This window comes from Gobius niger (assembly GCF_951799975.1).
Source record: "Gobius niger genome assembly, chromosome: 10".
NCBI lineage: Eukaryota > Metazoa > Chordata > Actinopteri > Gobiiformes > Gobiidae > Gobius > Gobius niger.
Genome location: NC_136861.1, coordinates 9410161 through 9431703, shown reverse-complemented (window position 1 = coordinate 9431703; position 21543 = coordinate 9410161). Strand labels below are relative to the sequence as shown.

The following is a 21543-nucleotide window of genomic DNA, read 5'->3' as shown; positions in this document are numbered from 1 at the left end:
AGTGGAACAAGTCGAGCGGACATCAGAGCAGTCTGCCGATAGAAGACACTGCAGCAGCCTTTTAAATCCCCGGCAGCACCTCGGGTCATCCCTCTCCCTGTCTGTAACCACACTGTCCCTCTGACATGACGGATCACGTACGGGGCCTGTTCTGTAAATATATGACACTCCGCCGCCATATTTAATTTAAGAGCCCCCTCGTCCCACCGCGGCTATGTCTGAGACTATACGCAGCCCCGGACGCCCCCGTCGCCCAAACAGAGGATTCAGCACATAACGGAGAGGGAGAGCGAGGGAGAGGGAGGTGAGAGGAGAGGGGAGGGCGGCAATGGGGACCTTCACGTGCACCGAACCAGGCCGAAGCACAGCACTGCCCACTACCACAAACTAATGGTGCGGAGGCGCTCGGGGCCGGGGTGACTGCGTGAGTGATGGGCCGACCACGGCAGACCTTGGTGCCAGGACGCAGAGGAGGGAGGGAGAAGGAAACTTTTAGCCTCTACTTAAGTATTGTTTACATGCTTATTCTTTCTGTGCTTTTTGTAGGAACGGGCCACCTTTGACACCGACGCTGTTGAACCTACAGGGAAATTTAGCCACAGCGTTTATATTGTTCAGTCTGTCCGGAGCGGAGCGTGACCGTGGCGTTATTCGATTTGATCCATCTGTGGCTCAACTTTTTCTATTCTTTGAAAACTGTTTTATATGTCCTCTGATTGCAGCTAAGACTACTTAACTTTCATTAACTAAAGGACCACCTTTAGCTTTGATGACAATAAGTTTCTGCAATGTCAAAAGATCCAGGGGTTGCCTTTACTTTTCACCAAGATCTTGTGACCACATCCCAAAGCTTCTCATTGGGGTTAAGATCTGGACTTCTGCTGGACAATCCATGTGTGACAATTACGTCTCTTGCTCCATAACAACTCTTTCACAATGTGAGCCTGATGAATCCCGGCATTGTCGTCTTAGAATGTGCCCGTGCCATCAGGGAAGTAGAAATCCGTTGATGGAATAACCTGGTCATTCAGGACGTTCAGGTCGTCAGCTGATCACATAGTGTTGCTGAACCTAGACCTGACCAACTGCGGCGACCCCAGATCAGAACAGTTAGTCCAGGAACTGACTTTTCAGGGTTGCCTTTGCTTTTCACCAAGATCTTGCATTGATGATTAGACAGTGTAATCACATCCCAAAGCGCCTCAATGGGGTAAGATCTGGACTCTATGGTGGACTCTTGCTCCATAACAACTCTTTCACAATGTGAGCCCGATAAATCCTTTGTCGCTCATTGTCGTCTTGGAGTAAGCCCATGCCATCAGGGAAGTAGAAATGCGTTTATGGAAGAACCTGGTCGTTCAGGACATTCAGGTCGTCAGCTGATCTCATTCTTGGGGAACCTAGACCTGATCAACTGCAGCGACCCCAGATCAGAACAGTTAGTCCAGCCGCCGACTTTTCTGGGCCAAACGGTGTAAGTATATCAAGCTAAGAACCCTTGACCAAGTTTATTCTGTGATCACGAAGACAATGATGATATGAAATCCGTTAGCTTGGAAATTTACTCCACACCGCACAGTTCTTGTTCTTTAGTTGTTCATGCACAAGAGATTGAGACAGGAATCTCAAAGCTGAAATTTGTCCAATTACGGCTCAGCGCGTTCACAAAATGTTCTGACCCCATTCTCAGAAACTTTGTCCAAATCAGGTATCGACAAACCCCTTCTCCATATTTTGAGCAAGGATTTTGATAAGGGAAAACTTAGCCGGATGGATCATGCGTTCTCGCCTGTCCGTAATTAAAAGGGAAACAGCATCAAGACTCCCAAAAGGGGTTCGTAAACGCCTATTGTGCACATTTAAGGCTGATACGGAAAGCTGGAAGAAAAGCAAAGCCGCGCAGACACAGGGAGAACATGCAAACTCGTCAAGAATCTAATCCTGGGACGTTCTTGTCATATGATTGGAGGGTTAACCGCTTCTTTCCCTCACAGTTATGACATTAGCGATGCATTAATTTTATGTATAGCTTTTTCCTCGCTCAGAGCTGCTTTACAGATAGGCCGTTTTCACTTACTCCGATGATAGAAACATGTGTGATGTGCTTGCCCCGCGATACAACAAGGGTGTCGGCATTGATCTGTGTAGAAATGTTGGTAAGTCACCGCCTTGCTGCTTGGAGCTCCGAGAGTGAGGGGATGAGGGGGTGAGCCGAGGCTATAGGCAAAGCAGAGGGAAGGGGGGGGTGGGGGGGGTGCTGAGGGGGATTTAAAGGGGTGGGGGGGCAGAGACAAACAGTATGCCCGGGAGCCGGTGTCACCACAATAAAACGCGGTGAAATGTGGCCCTATCATGGAGCCGCTGTAAGCCGTAGATCAGCGCCGCGGGGCCTTCTCCTCTCGCTCAGGCTCGCAGACAGAAAGTGAGAGGCAACTGTCACCGCTCGCAGAAAAACCTAACGGTACATTACTTTGGATCGGGCACACGCACATTTCACTCTTGTCTGTGCCCTGCGTACGCTTGGATTTAGCTAATTCTTTGGTTACCTGGTTTTGATTAGACAGTGTGACCACATCCCAAAGCTTCTCATTGGGGTTAAGATCAGGACTAATGGTGGACAATCCATGTGTGCCCAATGAATCCCGGCATTGTCGTCTTGGAATATGCCCGTGCCATCAGGGAAGTAGAAATCCGTTGATGGAATAAGCTCAGTCACACACAACGGCTAAAGATGTTGCTAGCATTTGGCCTCTCCCAGCATATTCCTATAGCTCCAAACAGGGGTGAGGTTGGAAGCTACCACGCTCTTCCACGGGCACAAAGACCAGACAGGTATGTATCAACTCGTCTAAACTCAGGTAAGAACATATCTCAGTATGAAAAAACGATGGCCTGTTCCTATAACATCAAATTAGTGAATTACTTGGAAGGGCTATAGTATATTCTGGAGGGCAAGACTTTACCCTGAGGCCAGACGTCCCTGCCTTAGTGTTTGAGCAACATTCACCCAAACGAAGATATACTTTGACTGTCTAACTACATTATTAATAATAATTTAGGGTTAGGGTTAGCTTTATTTTCTCCAATTGTGCATATCCAAATCTCAGGAGAGCCAGGGTTGCCAGGTCTCAGCAGCCAAAGCCGCCCAAAAATATCAGAATTAACGGCCAAAACCCGCGGACACACGGTACTGCTGGAATTTTGTCAGCACTTTACATTGAAAACAGCAAGTCAAAAAGTGCCACCCAATTCCGCGGCTTAACCAAGACCTTCTGGTATTTAAATATATGTGTAAGATCTGTGTGAGTGAAACACAACTAGCATCACAGTTGCCATTTAAGGTAATCTCATTATTCACCGATATAATCATTTGCCATGGGATAAATCTGCGTATGAAGAGTCCAAATCCTCTGTCACTCCCTCCTGCAGATACGGAAGCTTCACAGGGACATATCACTTCGCTGAGCTAACATAGCGAATGGTAATTCCAGCGTCAGCTCCACAGCTGATGTTTGTGAAGGGAAAACTGAAGACATGTGACCCCCTTTGCCACGGAGCAGCTCCTGCGGGACAGCTAATCCTCTTTATCGCCCTACGTGGCTCTTATCTCCACAAAGATGACAACACCTTCCTTTCAAACCTCCAGAGGCAGACGGGATACCCCCAGACCAGTCCCACTGACACATCCACGGCTCATATCAAATACAGGAGGAGCGGGGCATTACTAGCATTTTTAAAAGTGGCAGATCACGGTACTTGAAATTCAGAGCTTCCAAAACCCTAGAACACAGACGTCATCAACAATCCTGCTCTCTCCCCACTCGGGACATCCACGCAAAGCCATCTGAAACATCCAGCGGATTCACACAAGGGTCACACCGACACGGGACAGTGATTCTGATCTGCATCGGTGCCAGCTCTGAGCCCTGAGGAACACCAGGGGGAGCGAGAGGGGCAAAGGGGAAAGCAGTGCAGAGAATTCTAGGCAAAGTGTCCATTTTATCGATGGCCGATATTTTTCCTGGTTAAGTCTGTTTCAGTCCTGGTTTAGAGCTGTCATATCCAATTGAATCTGTGTCGGTTTAGGTCAGGGTTGTTTGGTGATGGGGCTGTTTTGTCCCGAGTCAGAGAATCAAAGTATGACATGTTACACCCGAGTCGGCTCTAACATGCTCTAAAGGGCCATTTAGGGTAAAAATCTGTTTCATCATAATTTTGGATATTTTATTTAAAAGGTGTGCCTGTCAGCGACCAGCTCTTAGATAATGACTTTTCTGGCTGGCATCATTATATAAAAAAATCAATAAAATAATGTGCCAGTCAGTCTTTTACACAGATCCCAAGCCATGAATCCCATCACTAATATCTCTCAAAATCATCTTGAGGTTACACGCTCCTGTCCTGGTTTAGTCTTGCTTTATTCCTTGTTTGGTCCTTGCATTCACAATAAACATATTTCGGAAAACACTACCCTGGCACTGGGGAGGGCTGGGGTTCCCTACCAGCCAGACACAAGGCTAATGGACATCTTTTTTGGCAGAGGAGGCCCGGGAGAGAGAGCGGATCACGTTTTGGTTTCGGGGTGGGTTGCACTTTGGATCAGACTTTTTGGACTTGTGTTTCATCGAAGCCAGCAGAAAGAAGTGGAGAGAGATAGAGAGAGGGAGGAGGTGTACTTACATAGATCTCTGCGCCATAGAAGCCGTCCTGGTAGACAACACTGTGAAACCAGAGAAGAGGGGAAGAGGGTTAGACCAGGGCCGGAGCTGATGCCACTGAAGACTTGTCCCTGAATGACCCGACTGTACAGACACTAGGGCTGGGACAAATATACGCAATATATATCGCAATACTTCCTTGGTGTGGTACGTGTATCGTATCGCAATAGTTTTGATACTCCATTCTGTTAGAGAAATAATATTCATATGTTTTTGACTAGAACACAGTTTTGTTAAATCCAGATTTGGAGCAGATTGGTTTAAAGTGCATTAGACACCATTTTTGCTGAAACAAAGTTATATTTTTGTTTATAGTTTCACTTCCTTATTGGACTCTGACAGGAAGTGACATAGATAGAGGCAAATAATTTTAAACTGTTGCCGTGGCAACCATGTTACAGACGGCGTCTCATCATAGAAGGGGGTGTGGTTTCGCCAAAGGTGGAAAATTGAATCTTTTGGGAAACACAATTTTTCACAATTTTCTGGCAAAATATAAACTTATTTATCACATACAAATAAAGTCTAAATCGGGTCCATATGAACGTTTTCTCACAGCAGATTGTTCAGTAGAAGCGAAAAAACGGCAGCCATAGCTGGCGCTAGCTCGCGTTAGCATTAGCACGATGCTAACATGTAGTATTCTCCGTTATTTATGTATTTATGGGCTGTTGAACCACTTTGCTCCTCCCCATGTATTTGTGTCTTTATTTAGTAGAAAAATATATCCATAATTCAGCGTTTGTTAAAGTAGGTTTTCAATAATTAGAGAAAGTGTTGTTTTCCCCCTTAACTGTTTTCAAACATGACCATATATGGGCGATTGCAGAGATGTCGTCTGTATCTATGGGAAATGAGTCAAACTGCTGTAGAACCGTACCTTCATCTATGCAACTTCCTATCTGTAGCTCAATAATTAAAATAAAAACATTTCTTCCCAACATTTTTTTTTATTAATTTGCTGCTTCACTGAATTAAAATCATAATTATTACTTACAACAGATGTTATTTATCTAAATAAGTCATATTTTCAAAAGCATCAACATCTGTCATAGATATGCACTTTTCAAATCGACTTGATTTGATTTACAGATTTTGGAAACTCAACTTGTGCTTTCTTATTAAATTAATTTAGGGTGAATTATCGCAGTTTGTATAATGAAAAATCATAGTTTTATCACTTCGTGCATTGTATGCCATATATTGTATCGCAATACGTATCGAATCAGTCCCTTTGTATCGTGACATATTGGATATTGACTTAAGTGTGTCGTCCCAGCCCTACTGCACACAGCGAAAATATTTTTAAACTTAATTCATTTTAAACTATTATTCTTACACACACTTTTATTTGTTTGTCACACAACGAGTTCCTGAAAAATGTGAAAACGTTGACAGAAGTCGGATTTATTAGCTGGAGTTGGTGTAAATCCAAAATAGTTCCTTTTCATTTATGTCTGAATTATCCCTTAAGCTTGGATAGTTTTGTGAAAGATTACTCGGTTTCAATCCCCATCTCATTCCGTTTATCAAAGTAGATCTTTATTAATTATGCTTTTTACCTATTTAATACATTCTCTCAGATTTTTCTCTAAAAGACTTCATATGATTCAGTCATGCTCTGAACGAAGCCCAGGCTGATCAAGTTTTTATCATTCTATACATTCTGTCCCATCTCCACCATTTGCAGGTCACGGGGGTCAGCTCTGAGCTCCCTTAGTGCACGAAAAAAACACAAATAATGAATGACACATTAAAGCCTAAGTGCGGGCAAATCTCAGTCCAATTTTATGCTCCGGTAAAAGTGATGCGTGTGATGCTGTCGAGAGATCGCGAGTGCAGGCACGTATATAGACTTCCACTGCATCCGTAAATCTACCATGTGGTCTTCCTCTAGGCCACTCACTTTAACCTCATGCCTCTTTCTATATTCACTGTCCCTCCTCTGCACAATGTCCAAGGGATCTCAATCTGGAAGCTTTATCTCCACAACGTGAGACATGAGCTGTCCCTGTGATGGACTCATTCATAATCCAACCCGATCGCTGCTCCCTCACATCCTTATTTGTTCTATTAGCTTCATTGTTAAACTGTATTTTCTTCCTTAAATAAAACATATGCTTACAGAAGATACACCAGTGCATCCAACGCAATATCTGAAGCCTTGTATTATTTGATGGCGAACACTCTCCCCCTCCGGTGTTGGAGAAGTCGAGTCTGGAGCAGAGCGGTATAATCTTGATCTAATCCCACACAGACTGACTGGCCTCTCCCGCGACCACTCCCCCGGCCCGATAACGGCGGCCTCGCGGGGGACGGGGCAATCTGTGCGAGGTGCAACAGGACTCCAGAGTCTGCAGTGAGTGGCATCCGAACCCCTGACTGTACCAGTATTAACTCCTCCATGTCTAGACTGTGACGACCGAAAACACTCTGGGACGGGTGGAGACGCAGTTTTGTGTGTAATATGTGGATTCAGTCACTTTTATATGTAGGTTTAGTGGCAACACGTTTTGTATTCCGTCACTAAGGTAGAGATCTGCAACATCTTGATCTACTTTAATATAAATATACTGATGTAGTACTGAACGAATCAGTCCCTCCAAGATTTCACATGCATTTTTTGTGATTGTTGCTGAAATGCCTGATTTCATGGGCCATTTTTCCAAAAGCATCAAAATCATACAGTTTAAACCAGGGGTGTTCAAACTTTTTTCACTGAGGGCCACATACAGAAAAATGTACAAACAACTGGGCCACACTCAGTAGATGTCAGATATATAACTTCACCTATATTGTATTAAAGTTAGCAAATTTATGCTTTTTAATTTAATATGCTTAAAAAAACAGCCTTCATCACAGCTTTCTATTAATGGCTTTTCATTTATTATATATATATATATATATATATTCAATTAAAGCAAAAAATAAATAAATATTCAATTATATTTTTACAATTTGCAGCGGACCAATTAAAAGTGGGCTGTGGGCCGCAGTTGGCCCGCGGGCTGTAGTTTGGACACTCCTGGTTTAAACCAAAGAGCCTCTGAGGAACAAGAAAATACTTAAAATAGGTGTTATTAAATAGTATTATAATCTAAAAAACAAAACAAAAAACAGGGCCCTATGCGTGCTCCAGTCCTCCACTCAGCTGAGAAAAGTGGGCGGAGCAAACAGGCACCTGTTTCTGTGAGCGCAGGCTCGGAGTCCACACAACTCCAATAGCACTCAGAGGAAAACAAACCTAAAGACAAATGTCTGTTTATTTCACACATCGAGATTGAGCCTCGGCTCCGGTTCAACAGCAGTGACTCTCAAAGTTTGAACCAGCCCCTCACACAAGAGCCACTGCATCATTGTGAAGGAAATGATGGATTATTGGAACAGTTGCACGAAAGTCGCAGGCTTTTGGAAGTTGCAATGCCGTACTGATTTTGAGAGTTTGCTTGACTTTGCGCTAATATTTGCGATCGCAACATTGGGATATCCTGGAGGGACCGTCTAATGGTTGATGCTTTATTCCAGATGGTTTTCATCTTGGTTTGTCCATGACTTTTTGCAACGTTGCCACTTTGTTAAACATTTGTGACTGTTCACTGACATAATGCTTATAGGTAGACTTCATGTTTTTGACTGATAATGGCAAAATCTCAAATGTAGGGCATGTGGGGGAGTGGGAAGGCAGAAAATGTCAATTCTGTGTTGTCTTCTCTTTTGACTGACTGAGAAGACATTGAACTCTTATGTAGATCCACAAACCACATCTAAACATCTACAAAGGCACATTCTCGAACAGAAATGATGCCCGTCCTTCACCTTCACTCGAAACCCCGGGTTCTTAGGAAGAGCGTCACGTGAGCGCAGCCTATTGACTTTGACATAAGCTCCAGTTGCACGTGGCGCAGGCGGTTTTGATTCGTTCGGTCGGGGCTTTTGTCCGATGGGGATCAGACCGCGCTGGAGTTCGATCGGGGCCGCGGGCTGTGCACCGCTGGAGTGTCCACGTCAGCGGTTTCGGCGGCAGATGCGCCTGATGGCTCCGAGCGTCCGGAGCAAATGAGTTTTCCAGGTTGTAAAACACACGGCGGCCATTTTACTGCAACTACTCCGGAGACTTTAACTACGTGGAGCTGATAACGCAGAGGGAGGGGAGATTGGGACGCAGTACACACTTTGTAATGTTGTACTGCTAATGTGGACTTATGTATTCAAGAGGTGGATATATGGAGAATTTGTCAGCCTAATCTTTGTCTTGTCTGAGAGGAAATGGCTGAGAATGAATGCGAAATGATCTTTTATGCAGCTTTAAAAGCCGATAACACCCTGGACCGTAAATGACTGTCAAAGTTATGCTCTTACACTCGTAAACTTTGGAACCTATGGCTATATTGTTGGAAAAGTTCAGGCGACATAATGAAAGTATTCAGGGTTAAGTACGTTTAAGATGTGAAAAGAGTAGAAGAAGAGGGAGAGTAGATTTCAAACAGTCAATTTGTACTATATTTATGATATAACGACGATGACTGTCGCTATGGTCAGGGAGTTTTCAGCAGGATTTAAATGCAATTGTTCAGAATGAATTTGAAGGCCCTATACTTTTTCTTTTTGCAGAAGAGTATGTTGCAAAAAATCTGCTTTTTCCATGAGGATTCATCATATTGAAGCTTTACAAACTTGTTCTGAAATGCATGTGATTCGTTCATTGGCTTGGCATATATATTATTGCCTCATATTGTTTTTTAATATGCATGTCGTGAACCAAATCTATATTTCAAAACACAAATCGGAGCACTTCTTAATCTTAATACGTCATCATTTGTTTCCCCCCAAAATCTTGCGGTTCTAACACCTGGTGTGCAGCACAGTATGGAGCAAGTGTACTCATCAGTATCTGCACCAGCGAGTGCGACCTGTGGGTCAAACTCGGTTCTTCAAGTGCTTTCTTTGGTCTGAGAGAAGTTTTTACTTTGACCCAAATGAGCACGGGATGAAAACGTGGCTGTTGATCTTGTCGGGAGCTCATGATATCATCGATTTGTTTGAGAATGACTTTGTGACAATATTGGCCCTTAAAGGAACAGGCCACCATTTTTCCATACTGAGATATGTTCTTGCATGAGCTTAGACGAGTTGATGCCTACCTGTCTGGTCTTTGTGTGTGTCCATCCATCCATCCATCCATCCATCCATCCATCCATCCATCCATCCATTTTCTTCCACTTTTCCGTTGCCGGGTCGTGGGGCAGCTGTTGGAGTTGCCCAAATCACATTGCACCAGCCCCTATGGCTCCTCCTACAGGTGGTGGGTCCACAGAAGGACGGCCTCATGGTTCTAACCAGGCCTGGTGGTCTCTCATAAGAGGCTTCTGAACCGCTCTTTGTCTGACCCGTCACCAAGGACGTGTTTGCCATGGGAGACCCAACCAGGGGCACGAAGCCCCCGACAACAGAGCTCCAGGATCATTCGGGCGCTCAAACCCCTCCACCACGATAAGGTGGCGGTTCCAGGAAGGGGTGTGTGCCCTCAGTCACCAAAGATGTTGTTAGCATTTGGCCTCTCCCAATGTATTCCTATAGCTCAAGAACATATCTCAGTATGGATAAACAGTGGCCTGTTCCTTTTACCCACGACATTTCAGTTTAAGGAAAAAAGTTTGAGAACGACTAATCTCAAGCTTAGAAATAGTCTCCGAGCCTCTAAATGAGAAGTTGTTGATAAGATACTCACGCTCCGTAGGCTGGGATGGGCGGTGGTGGGGGCGCGGTGCGGAAGGTGTTGTACACAGCCCGCCCTCGGCCTCTCAGATGGGCCCCTCTGTAGGCCACGGTGGCTCCTGTGGCTGGGTAGGGAAACCCCGTCACTGCGGAGAAAAAGAAAGAAGAAGCAAAACGTCTGTGAGTGCGCCATCCTCGGCTTGGCATTGCTTACCTTGTGACAGATTACATTAGAGAGAGACGAGTGCCACTGCTCTCCCTATGACAGAATGCATTATGGCTAAGACAGGGAAACAATAGATTTAATCTTTTCTAGGTGCGCCTCATCGAACACCGCTCCGTTCCCCCAGCCCCGGCCGCATTGTGCCGCGCTCAGCACGGAGCCACATTTGCCGTACACGCTTCCTCCGCCGCAGCCCGGCGAGGGGCAGCCTTGAAGCACGTGCGCAGGTAATGGATGCAATACCACTAGTTTCGCACCACGGCGTTTGCATACTTTAAACACAATGGGGGGGGGGGGGGGGAGCGGAGAGGGGGGGGGTGGGGAGGTATAGAGGGCATCGCTGCAGACAAACGCGAGGTGAAGGTTGTTGAACACCCCGGCGCCATGTTGGAACTTCCCCAAGGGGACAGGGAGCAGATGGGCAGGACAGCCAAGGCCCGCGACCTCGCCGTGACCCCCATCTCCCAACCCACCGGGGAGGGCCGCGGCCAATCGCGGCGCGGCGTAACGTCCCGGGCTGACGGCTAACAGAAAGCAGAGCTCTGACCTCAGCAGAAACGCAAGAGGTGCTGCCGGTCGATTGTGTCGAGGGCCGCACAGTGACCCGGTGCGAGCGCGAAGTCTCTGATGTTTCCCTGACATTGTTGTACGGGGACTGACCTCGCGGAAAAGGACGACACGCAGCAAACAAGAAACAACTGTGTTTCGTCGGTGTTCAAAAGGGGGGGGGGGGGTCGGCGAACATCACATGGACAGAATGGCAGCTTCAGTGATTCGACGCTGACCTCGCTTTTTCTTCTTCACCTTGTTCAGCTAAGCCACGATTACACAAGAATACGATTGTCAACATACATGACGCCTTTATAAGACAATTCAGGATACTTAAAACACTTGAGGATATATGCTTTACGTTTACTGTGTCAAAAGAAAAACAAAGCTCTAAGAAAACCAAAAAACAAATATGCTCTTATGATCAGTTAGATACCAACTGCCTAACAAAACACAAGCTCTGTGACTGAAGTATTTATGCAATAGGTCAGATACAAAACTGGAATATACAATACATTTTGAAGAATTTCAGAACTGTGGATTATCAAAATTAAGAAATAGGAAGAGAACCTACTGCATTTAAAGGGACTATACGGAGTTTAAAAATGTTAAAATTATGTATTTTCCTCCCCCAGCCATGTCCTAATGTGTAGAATGAGCTCAGATCTGTTCACCACAACTGCCTCTAAAATCCTGCACTGTCACTCAAAAAGGTGTTAATTCAGGTCTGAAATGCCGTCATGCACGAGCTTAATATAGAAGCTGCGGTTACACGTATGACCCGAGGTGGCAGTAGTGAGCATAAAAGGCCAACTTGCATCTAGTCCCTTTAGGTAGCAGAGTTTAAAAATGTCAAAACCAAGTATTTTCCTCCCCCTACATGTTCCAGCCTGGTCCTAATGTGGAGAATGAGCCCAGACCTGTTCACCACAACTGCCTCCGAAGTGCCGTCATGCAGGAGCTTAATGTGGAACCTGTAGTTACGCATAAGACCTGAGGTGGCAGTAGTGAGCATAAAATGGCCAACTTGCATCTAGTCTCTTTAAACCTCATGTTTGTCAAATAAAACCTGTGGCGTCTCATTCCCTGTGAAGTTAAAATATTTAAGTCAATAAAAAGATTGGATGTACTTTATTCTATACACTACAGCAAAAAAGTCAAGTATATTTACTTCACAATGCGATAGATATGAAATGTTGCCTTAATACAGTTATAGTTATTGCATCTTTTTGCATATTTTTGAATCTTTGCATAATATTTGCATATTTTCAAAGAGGTATACACTTTATGTAGGCCCTTTCACTGTAATAGATCTCCATGAGTAATTATCAGATTTCCATCAAAACCTTTCAGTGTCAGTGCAGAAAGAAGCTACATTGAATGAATTGCATGGATTAAAGAATGTTTTTTTATTGTGGCTAAAGCATCACCTCCTCTGAATCTTCCAGCATACACTCACCAACCCCTACAGACCGATATAGCAGCGTCATTGTCATTCCCGGTGTTGTGCTGTGTCCCGTAGGCGGACATGTTGGTAAATGAGTGAGGCGGCGTCGTGGGTGAAAAGGCCCTTTTGCACAAACACTCTCCTACAGCACAATGTCACCGATTAGACGCTCCTCAACTTTCTGCTTAACCTTCAATCAGTCCCAGCGGCGGCGGCGGCGGCTTCGTCTGATTGCAACCTGCGGACCGCGGGAAGCATACAAACGCGATTGAGTCCGGCCCAATTGAAAAACTCGAGAAAACGCCCCCCGTCCCGCCCCCATCACTCCACTCTCCAGACGCCCAGTTCTTCATTCACCCCCATTCACTCGCACAGAGCTTAGTCAAATGAAACGGTTGAACTCTTGTCTGGAAACCATTTTCTCCAGTTGTATCAAATCCAAAAGCTTCTCGACTGGAGTTTACAGCCTATTTCAGTCAATAAAAAGACCTGCAATTACATAAATGGTTGTATTTTACTCTATGCACTAGAGCAAAAAAAAGCTATTAAAAAACAGAAGTCAAGGTTTTATGTCACCATGCAATAGATATTAAATGTTGCCTTATTAGTTATTGTATCTTTTTGCATATTTTTTTATCTTTAAATTTGCATATTTTCAAAGAGGTATATATTGTGTGGCTATCTTGCTGATCTTGTTGATTTCTCATCACTCTTTAGTTTTTTTTTTTTCATTTTTTGTTGCTTTTTCATTGGTTTTTTTGCTCTTTTTGTCACTTTTGTGGCTTTTTTGCTGCTTTTTGTCACTCTTCAGTTGTGTTTGTCTTGCTTGTTTTGTTATTGTTGCTTTTACAGCACGTTTTTATCGCTCCTTTGCCACTTTTTTTTTGCGTTTAAAGCAGTACTAAGTAACTCAGTGCCCCTAGAGGCCATAAGTGCCACTGCAGGTGTCGTAGCATGTTACGGTTTTTCACTCATTACTTGTCCGTGAGAGTAAATACTACACTGATAGAAAAGACGAAGGGAGAGCGGGATATTGTACATCCAATTACACAGTGGAGATCATTTTTTTCCACTCATACTTAGCTTTAAATACTGTTTAAGTGGTGCTAGCCCGCAGTTAGCTTTGCCCGTTAGCCCATTAGCTTCTTCTTCGTGATTGTATTAGTGTGTATTGGGGCCTCCGACCAGTAAAGTTGCAATTGTGGTCTTCTGGCCACAGGCACCAAGGGGGGATGAAATGCCCCCCAATCATCCCAACACTTGCATTTATAAGGTAAACAAGTTACTTAGTGCTGCTTTAAGATTTGGGTTATGCCAAAGTGGAGAAAATGTGCTCAGTTCATGTGGGGGTTAAATCAAATAAATGACTAAAAAAGTGCTTGAAGAGAATGTATGCTGATTTTGAGAAGGTTTGGACGATCTTGAAATGAGATTACCATTTTTAACATTATATTGCGCCTAATATAAAAGAAATTAGCTTGTACGCTAAAAATAAGAAAAAACAACACTTGAAAAGTTGAACACAAGCAAAAACATGATTATTTAGATTCTTGTTTTCCAAGTCTACTCACAATCAGCATACATTTTCATAAATCAAGCACCGTTCAGTTATATTACTATACAAAACAATTATTTTCCCCAGTGAGTTGATGCATTTAAACACTCTTTTATTTGTGCAGAAGTGTTATTGTAATGCCATTATGTAGCACGGTCCTCAACGTCTTTTGTTTCATTTTGTACTATGTCTTTTTTTTTCTGTTCATTTGATTTCCTGTCATTTAAAAACACTGCTGTTTTTAAATGCGCTTTACAAATACATTTAACTTGACTATGCGACGTTCGAACACGGAGATCAAACTTGCCGATATCAGAGTGGCTTCAGCGAGCAAACTTCCACCCCAAAGTAGGAGCACTTTCAGGACAAAGACTCGATTAATTTCCTCCTTGGCCCATTGCATACATTATACAGAGATTTTCAAGTTTCATCAAAATCTTGTACGGCTGATTGACTGCGATGCATAATTTGGAAGTTATATTTCACCTCACGACAGCGACAGTGGTTCAGAGACGACATTAAGTGCAGGTCGTGCTGCCGTTGTGGCTCTGGGCAAGACACTTCACCCAATGCCCAAATGCTATACTTTAGAGAGGAAAAAATCGTATATATTTTCAGCCAAAACTGCAGCTGAATGTGTTTCGGACAGAATGTTTATATTTTTGACAAACATAGTCAAGCGAAGTCATTATTCCCCAATAACTTTATTCATTATGCGAAGTGTTTTGTCAGGTTTAGACAGATTTACCACACAGACATACTGTAATTTGGTCCAGTTTAGGTGGATATTAAACCCTTTATGAACCCAGTTTAGTGGGCGGTGCTTAGACGTTTGCGAACCACCGCTATTATTGATAGAAAATTGTGGACCGCTTAGTCACTGTCTAATGAAAATAACACGTTGTACACGTTACCATCACTGATGTGGCGAGCTTAAACACCATTTGCTTGCATGTTGACTTGTGAAATACTTGTGCTGTTTTACATGGACCCCAGGAAAGAATAGTTATTGCTCTGGTAATTAATAAAGTTGAAGATGAAGATCCAGGAAATGTTACAGTAGCAACTGAAAGGGGATCTTACTTGTATTAGGGCTGAACGATATTGACAAAATTTCATATCTCGATATTTATGCCAGATATCTCGATATTGATAGGATACGTTAACTACGGGTTTGGTGAAGACCAAGCATTTTTCAGAAAAATAAAAAAATCTGTATTTTCCTCCCCCTACATGTTCCAGCCATGTCATATAATGTGTAGAATGAGCCCAGACCTGTTCACCACAACTGCCTCTAAAATCCTGCACTGTCACTCAAAAAGTTGTTACTTCGGGTCCGAATTGGCGTCAGGCACAAGCTTAATATAGAAGGTGCAGTTACACGTATTGCCTGAGGTGGCAGTAGTGAGTATAAACTGGCCAACTTGCATCTAGCCCCTTTAATTGATGATACGATGACGATACAACTTTCAGGCCTAATTTGTTTACACACAATTTTTCAACCTACACCAATGTTTCCCAATCAGGGGGATGGTTACTCAGCAGGGAGTATGTGGAATTATTTCAGATTTTAAACAAAGAAAGTGAGTGAAGCACAATTTCAATAAAAAGTTGGTTTAAATGGTGTTTTTCAGTTAAAGATTTGACTTTGAGAGTGACTTAGCTTCCTTTTGAACACAACACACTACTAAATACTGAATAACCTTAGTTTAGTTAGTCACGTTGTAATATTATTGCCGAGATCCTCGAGATAGAGAGCACTCGAGAGGGACCTTACACAACCTAGAATTCCCACACGGTCTCCCACGCCGGTTTTAACAGGGCCCATGTCTGTAAAGCTTCATAACACTGTGCGTTTCAAAGCACACTTTTGCTTCTGATTGACTTGTGTAAAAATAAACAAGAAAATGCAAATGCTCTCAACCAAACTCCGAGAAGTCCGTTTGCCATTTTCAACTTCACCTGGAGGTTATCTGTCCCATTCCGCGGCTGAATCCTGACCTCCATCTCTCACCGCATACATTAAACATATGGCTACTGTATGTAAATGGCGCAGCATATGTGCACTTGTTTTAGGGGGAAATTACCATCTCTCGCTCTTATGCCTTATGGAAATGCAATAAGAGCACAATAGCGATTCCCCAAATTGTTTTGACCGCAGTTGAATTAATAGACGACGGTCTGACCCGCTCGCGTCGGACACGGAGGAGGGCGAAGTCCTGGTTGTAGCGCGCGCCTCCTATCCGCGGGTTCATCTCGGGGTTATCCGTAGGGTTTTCTGACCTCTATTGTCAAGTGCATACATTTCCATGTGATTGCGGTATGCAAATGTGGGGGCATAAATAAAAAGCGGGAGTGGCGTTTTGGGTGGATTCATCATCGCGTGGGCCTGTTTACAGCGTCTTATGGAAATGCGAGGGATTAAACGAGGAGCAGGGGAAATGGAGGTTGCTTTTATGATACAAATTGAGTGCGGTTGATTAAGGTATTTGACCCATCCTTCAATGCCACCGGGACAACTTGTCAGGCCAACTCGACGCATTCTCCTGCCTAGAGCCAGGATCAACTGCTAACTAAAACCTGCATGAACGTAATTAAGCAATACACAGCATTCTTTACAAGAAAACTGCTCGGTCAAGCCCGTAGACAGTTGTTTCAGCAGGAATATCCGAGACCGAGCCTCTGCGTTTTGGACGTGTTCACCAGGGGGCACAGGATCTACTCAAGGATATTGAGGCACAGTGAAGAGGAATCATTTCCAATCCATTAGTATATTGTGCTCGCAAACATTTGTAATTCCATCTACTACAATTCAATCAGATTTATTGCCAATTCTACAACATCGGAATTTACTTTCTCTCAATCCATTGATGCAAAAAGACAATAGTTAACAGAGAAATATCAGATACATGGGCTCATAATAGTTGGCCAGCAGAATAGGAAAGGGGAGAGTTCAACCTCCTGATCCAGCTCTTTTGCTTCCGATACCGATACTGGGGGTTTGAGTATCTGCCGATATCCAATATCAACCGATAATTATATTTATTCAGAAGATTACACAAGGATCACTGGATTTTCCAAGAAATTATTCTTCTTTCCACATAAACAATTCACATACAGTAATCTGGTCATCACAACTTGTGCATTACACATATAATATCAGTTATACTTAATTAGGTGATTTAATCATAATTTCTGTCCCAGCCTTGTTAGTTGTCGCTAGCAATAGCATACTGTAGCTAGCTGCGGCATTTTGCACGATGATCAAAATACGTTTAGGGTTAAAACTATCTCAGCGGTTGCATTCTCCAGGTTCTGAGCTTCAAAACTGAGATTTAGTTAGTGAAAGTGTTGTTAAAACGGTGAGAGCCAAAACAGGTATCGGTTCAGTATCGCATATTTGGAGCCGATGCCCAATATCATACTTTTTCCAGCATCAGATACGATATCCAACACCAGTATCGGATCAGTGCATCCCTACTCCTGAGCCAGGTGGATGAAGCTGTCCTTCAGTCAGTTGGGCCTGTCACTGATCAAGACTCCACTGTTTTTGAAGAGCGATCATAAAACCAGAGGATGCACCAAAGCCATCTCAATAAATTAAACTTAAAAATCTCTCTTGGTTTGAAAAGGTGAACAATTAGGTGAGCCTTCAGAGACTGTATTCAAGACTGACACATTATAAACATTATCTTAAGCTAAAACCTAACATGGAGACTCTTATGAACATGGCTGGATTTCAGGCCTTTCCGCAGTGCAGTGAAGATCCATGGCACTCACTGTATTACCTGGTTTTGTATGTATAGGCTCAGTACTTGGGAGCGACAGCCCCGCTCGGCGTCACTGTTGCGTTAACCCGGCGAGTTGGACGTGACTACCCGGCGATGCAAATGACTCTGCGTTCCACCGTACAGAGCGCCGCCGCCGCCGCACAGACAGATTAGCGCCGCGTTTAGACGACACACCGCGCCGCATTTAATGTCTTTCGCCATTAGCATCGCGCTACGTTCGTGGGGGTCCGCGCACAAAGTCGAACGGCGCGTCTCGTTGGACCCGTGACGCATCGACCCCCACCTCTTCATTATGGTACCCACAATGCATCTGTTACCCAGCTGCGCACCGCTACACCTGCATATACTCCGCTAATGCCCGTCCTCTTAAAGGCGCACTTCACTGTTGCGTCCAATGTGGTTCTCGCAGATCCCAGAAGAGCTCATTTATGAGGTAGACGGATAGCAGTCAGCAGTTTGGAAGAGGAGAAGTGATGCTGAAGGCATTAAATCACGCTTTACTGAGAATCCAAGTTAATATTGCATTGTATTTTTAAGGGTCTGTGCAAATAACAGACCCACATCCAAGCCGTGACATATTTCCCTACACACAGCGCCTTGGATTTCGTTGCCGACGGGAATATTCAGTTTTTGCTTTTGCATTTGAAACCAAAATACGGCAGATCTAGACTGTTTTAGAGCTCAAATTGGTGCTCAGTCCATCACCAAAGGAATGGATGAAAAGTTGTCCGATGTGGAACACTTTAGGAGCCTGATTTACTAAACGTTTGCAGAAAAAGGTGCAGTCAAGATCAAACGCTAAAAGGCCACAGCGCACACTCATTTTTATCAGTCAAAACTTGCCAACATGTTTCAGCGAATGGGACAAACCTTTAACTAGTCCTACCTTTCTCACTGCCTCAGTTTTTTTTGCTTTGTCATCATTTCTCTACACCGGGGTCTCCAAAGCTTTTTAACCCGGCGAGCTAATTTTGCGCAACAAAAACAGGGGTGAAGTTGGAAGCTACCTCGTTCTTCCATGCGCACAAAGACCAGACAGGTACGTATCAACTCATCTAAGCTCAGGCAAGAGCATGTCTTAGTATGGAAGAACGGTGGCCTGTTCCTTTAACAACTAATAACTACTTAAAGGCACACTGCGCAACATTTTGCCCTATGCTGTTGCCATCAGTACGAAACCTGCCCCAAATGACCAGCTCAACATAGACAATGCTATTTTTGCTATTTTTGGTAATCAATAAGTGGATCTGGATGAGAACATAACCTGTTTAAATCTCAAATTTAGTCACATCTCCATGGAGACGAGCTGGAGACGTACCCACTCCCGGGAAAGTTAGTCATGTGCTTTTGCTGTGAGCGGCTCAGCCCTCCTAAGACAAGTTTGTTTGTACATTTATGTGGTATTTTTCAATGATGAAAATAGCTGTTATAAAATAATTGCTTATATTTCAATATTATTTTGGGGTAAAATTTAACGCGGTGTGGCTTTAAATACTACACTTAATGCCTAACTCTAATGAAAAGTTATTCACATATTTAAGTAGTTATTAAAGAGACTAGATGCAAGTTGGCCATTTTATACTCACTACTGCCACCTCAGGTCTTAAGTGTAACTGCACCTTCTATATTAAGGTCATGCATGACTTCTCCACCTTTTTGAGTGACAGTGCAGGATTTTAGAGGCAGTTGTGGTGAACAGGTCTGGGCTCATTCTACACATTAGGACATTACTGGAACACGTAGGGGGAGGAACATACATCATTTTAACATTTCTAAACTCCGTATAGTCCCTTTAAGTGTTAGTCACACTTATCTAATGAATTGATCATGATGAAGTAAGTGTTAACTCGTCATTTATTAAGGCTAAAAAAGTTGTAGTTACATCTAAAATTTGAGCCACAAGCATATAAAAATTTAGAAAATCTTTGGCTACATCTGTAAAGCACTTTGCATTACAACTTTGTATGAAAAATGCTCTATAAATAAAGTTTTGATTGATTGATTGGCGAGCTCCCTAGAAAGGGGCGGCGAGCTACTGGTTGGAGATCACTGCTCTGTGCCTCCTGGCAGCATCCATACAGCGTTCACAATCGCAGAATTATTGTCTGTCGAGTTTATTTTAAATTATTGCCTGTCAAAGTGAGTCTCTATCCTTAAACTATCATGGATGCCGTGTCTTTCCCAGAGTCAAAACACCAGCTCGCCCTGAAAATAAAAGACTTGATCCTGATGCCTGCGACAAACTCTCAAACTGAACTGAACTAAACCCAGGGGCTACACTATGTATTCCTGATGCCTGTGTTTCCTCATCTTATGTTTTATAAATCTGACCTTGACATTTAAATTAGTCTCTTATTTTGAAAGGCTGGGCATTTTCAAAAGGGCACCGACGGTTCCTTCTCACATATTTTCCGGCCGCTATATTTTCCTAAAAAAAAAAAAAGAAAGAAAAGAGAAAGAACTCCGCGCTGCGATGTCAGAAAATTACTCACATTTCTTCCCCCCCTCCCTCGCCGGTGCATTTGTATGCGATCTGCATGTGGTGATGTATGCGGAGGTAAAGTCGTAATGAGTTGGCGATAGGCTACAGTGCTTCAATAATAGGTCATAAATCAAAAGCTCTGTCACACCTGGGGAAGCGCGTGAACAGCAACAACAAGCAGCCCTCGGAAAGGAAAAAAAAAGCCAAACACCCCTTTCCCCGTGTAGGGAAAGGGGGGGGCGCGGGATATAAGGCGGGGGTCGCGAGGGTCACTATACCTCTCATATGTCAAACGTGTCAAAAGCAATAGCAATAGCGGAGGCAGCGGCAGTACAAGCTAAGGTAATCCAGCTCCGCGCCGATGATGGGGTCATAACCGGCCTCTATAAAGAAAGATCTGATTTTCCACAAGGTTGATCCCTCTAATACTGCCCCCGCTCAGACACACGGGGGCCAACGAGCGCTTAATCCACGCACCGGGGACCCAAAACAGCCTGATCTAATCAAAGAGTCAGGCGGGCTAATTAGCGACCGGCCTCCGACAAAGGGAGCCACTGTCTTCACTGCGCTAAGCCGCCAATTAGCTTCTCTCCGCTAATTGTGAATAAAAGTGAGGGATAGCCCGGCGGTTGTAAAAGGTGGTGGGACTAAGTGCAGACACAAAGTGATTGGTGGAGAATGGCAAATGATGGCGGCCATGATTGGAGACAGGAGCGTGAGGAAGGCAATTAGAAGAGGAGTAGCTGCTGGACAATGTTGGCTAATTTGAAGCTCCCATGTCTTGCTAGCTTAACGTCATTGGTTTTCGATCAGCGAACTATACCTACGATGATGCTTTCTTGCTTTTTGCGTAACCATTAACATGTTTCTTGGACATCTCGTCACTATTTTAGCACTCAAAATGCCAACGCTTTTAAGTAACACCAATGTCAATAATAGTTAGCCTCATACAAACTGTCACATTAGCCACACTTGCTAGGAGAGCACGCAAAGCCAAACCAAGGACTGCAAACCGGACTGCATCTCTTCTACTGTTTGCATGTAGACTTAATGCTATACTCTG

At 43.8% G+C, this 21543-nt stretch overlaps 1 protein-coding gene across 4 annotated transcripts in view; it reads right to left on the bottom strand.

The window, feature by feature from the left end:
• The window catches only part of LOC306968938 (RNA binding protein fox-1 homolog 3-like), a 1481628-nt gene that overhangs the window by 38314 nt on the left and 1421771 nt on the right, over positions 1-21543 (bottom strand). For all 4 annotated transcript variants that reach the window (XM_079564526.1, XM_079564524.1, XM_079564525.1 and 1 more), the window contains 2 exons: positions 10447-10579; positions 4681-4720 (listed from right to left, as the gene is read on the bottom strand). In XM_079564526.1, coding sequence (XP_079420652.1) covers positions 4681-4720; positions 10447-10579 — 173 coding nt within the window. The remainder of the gene's footprint in view (positions 1-4680; positions 4721-10446; positions 10580-21543) is intronic.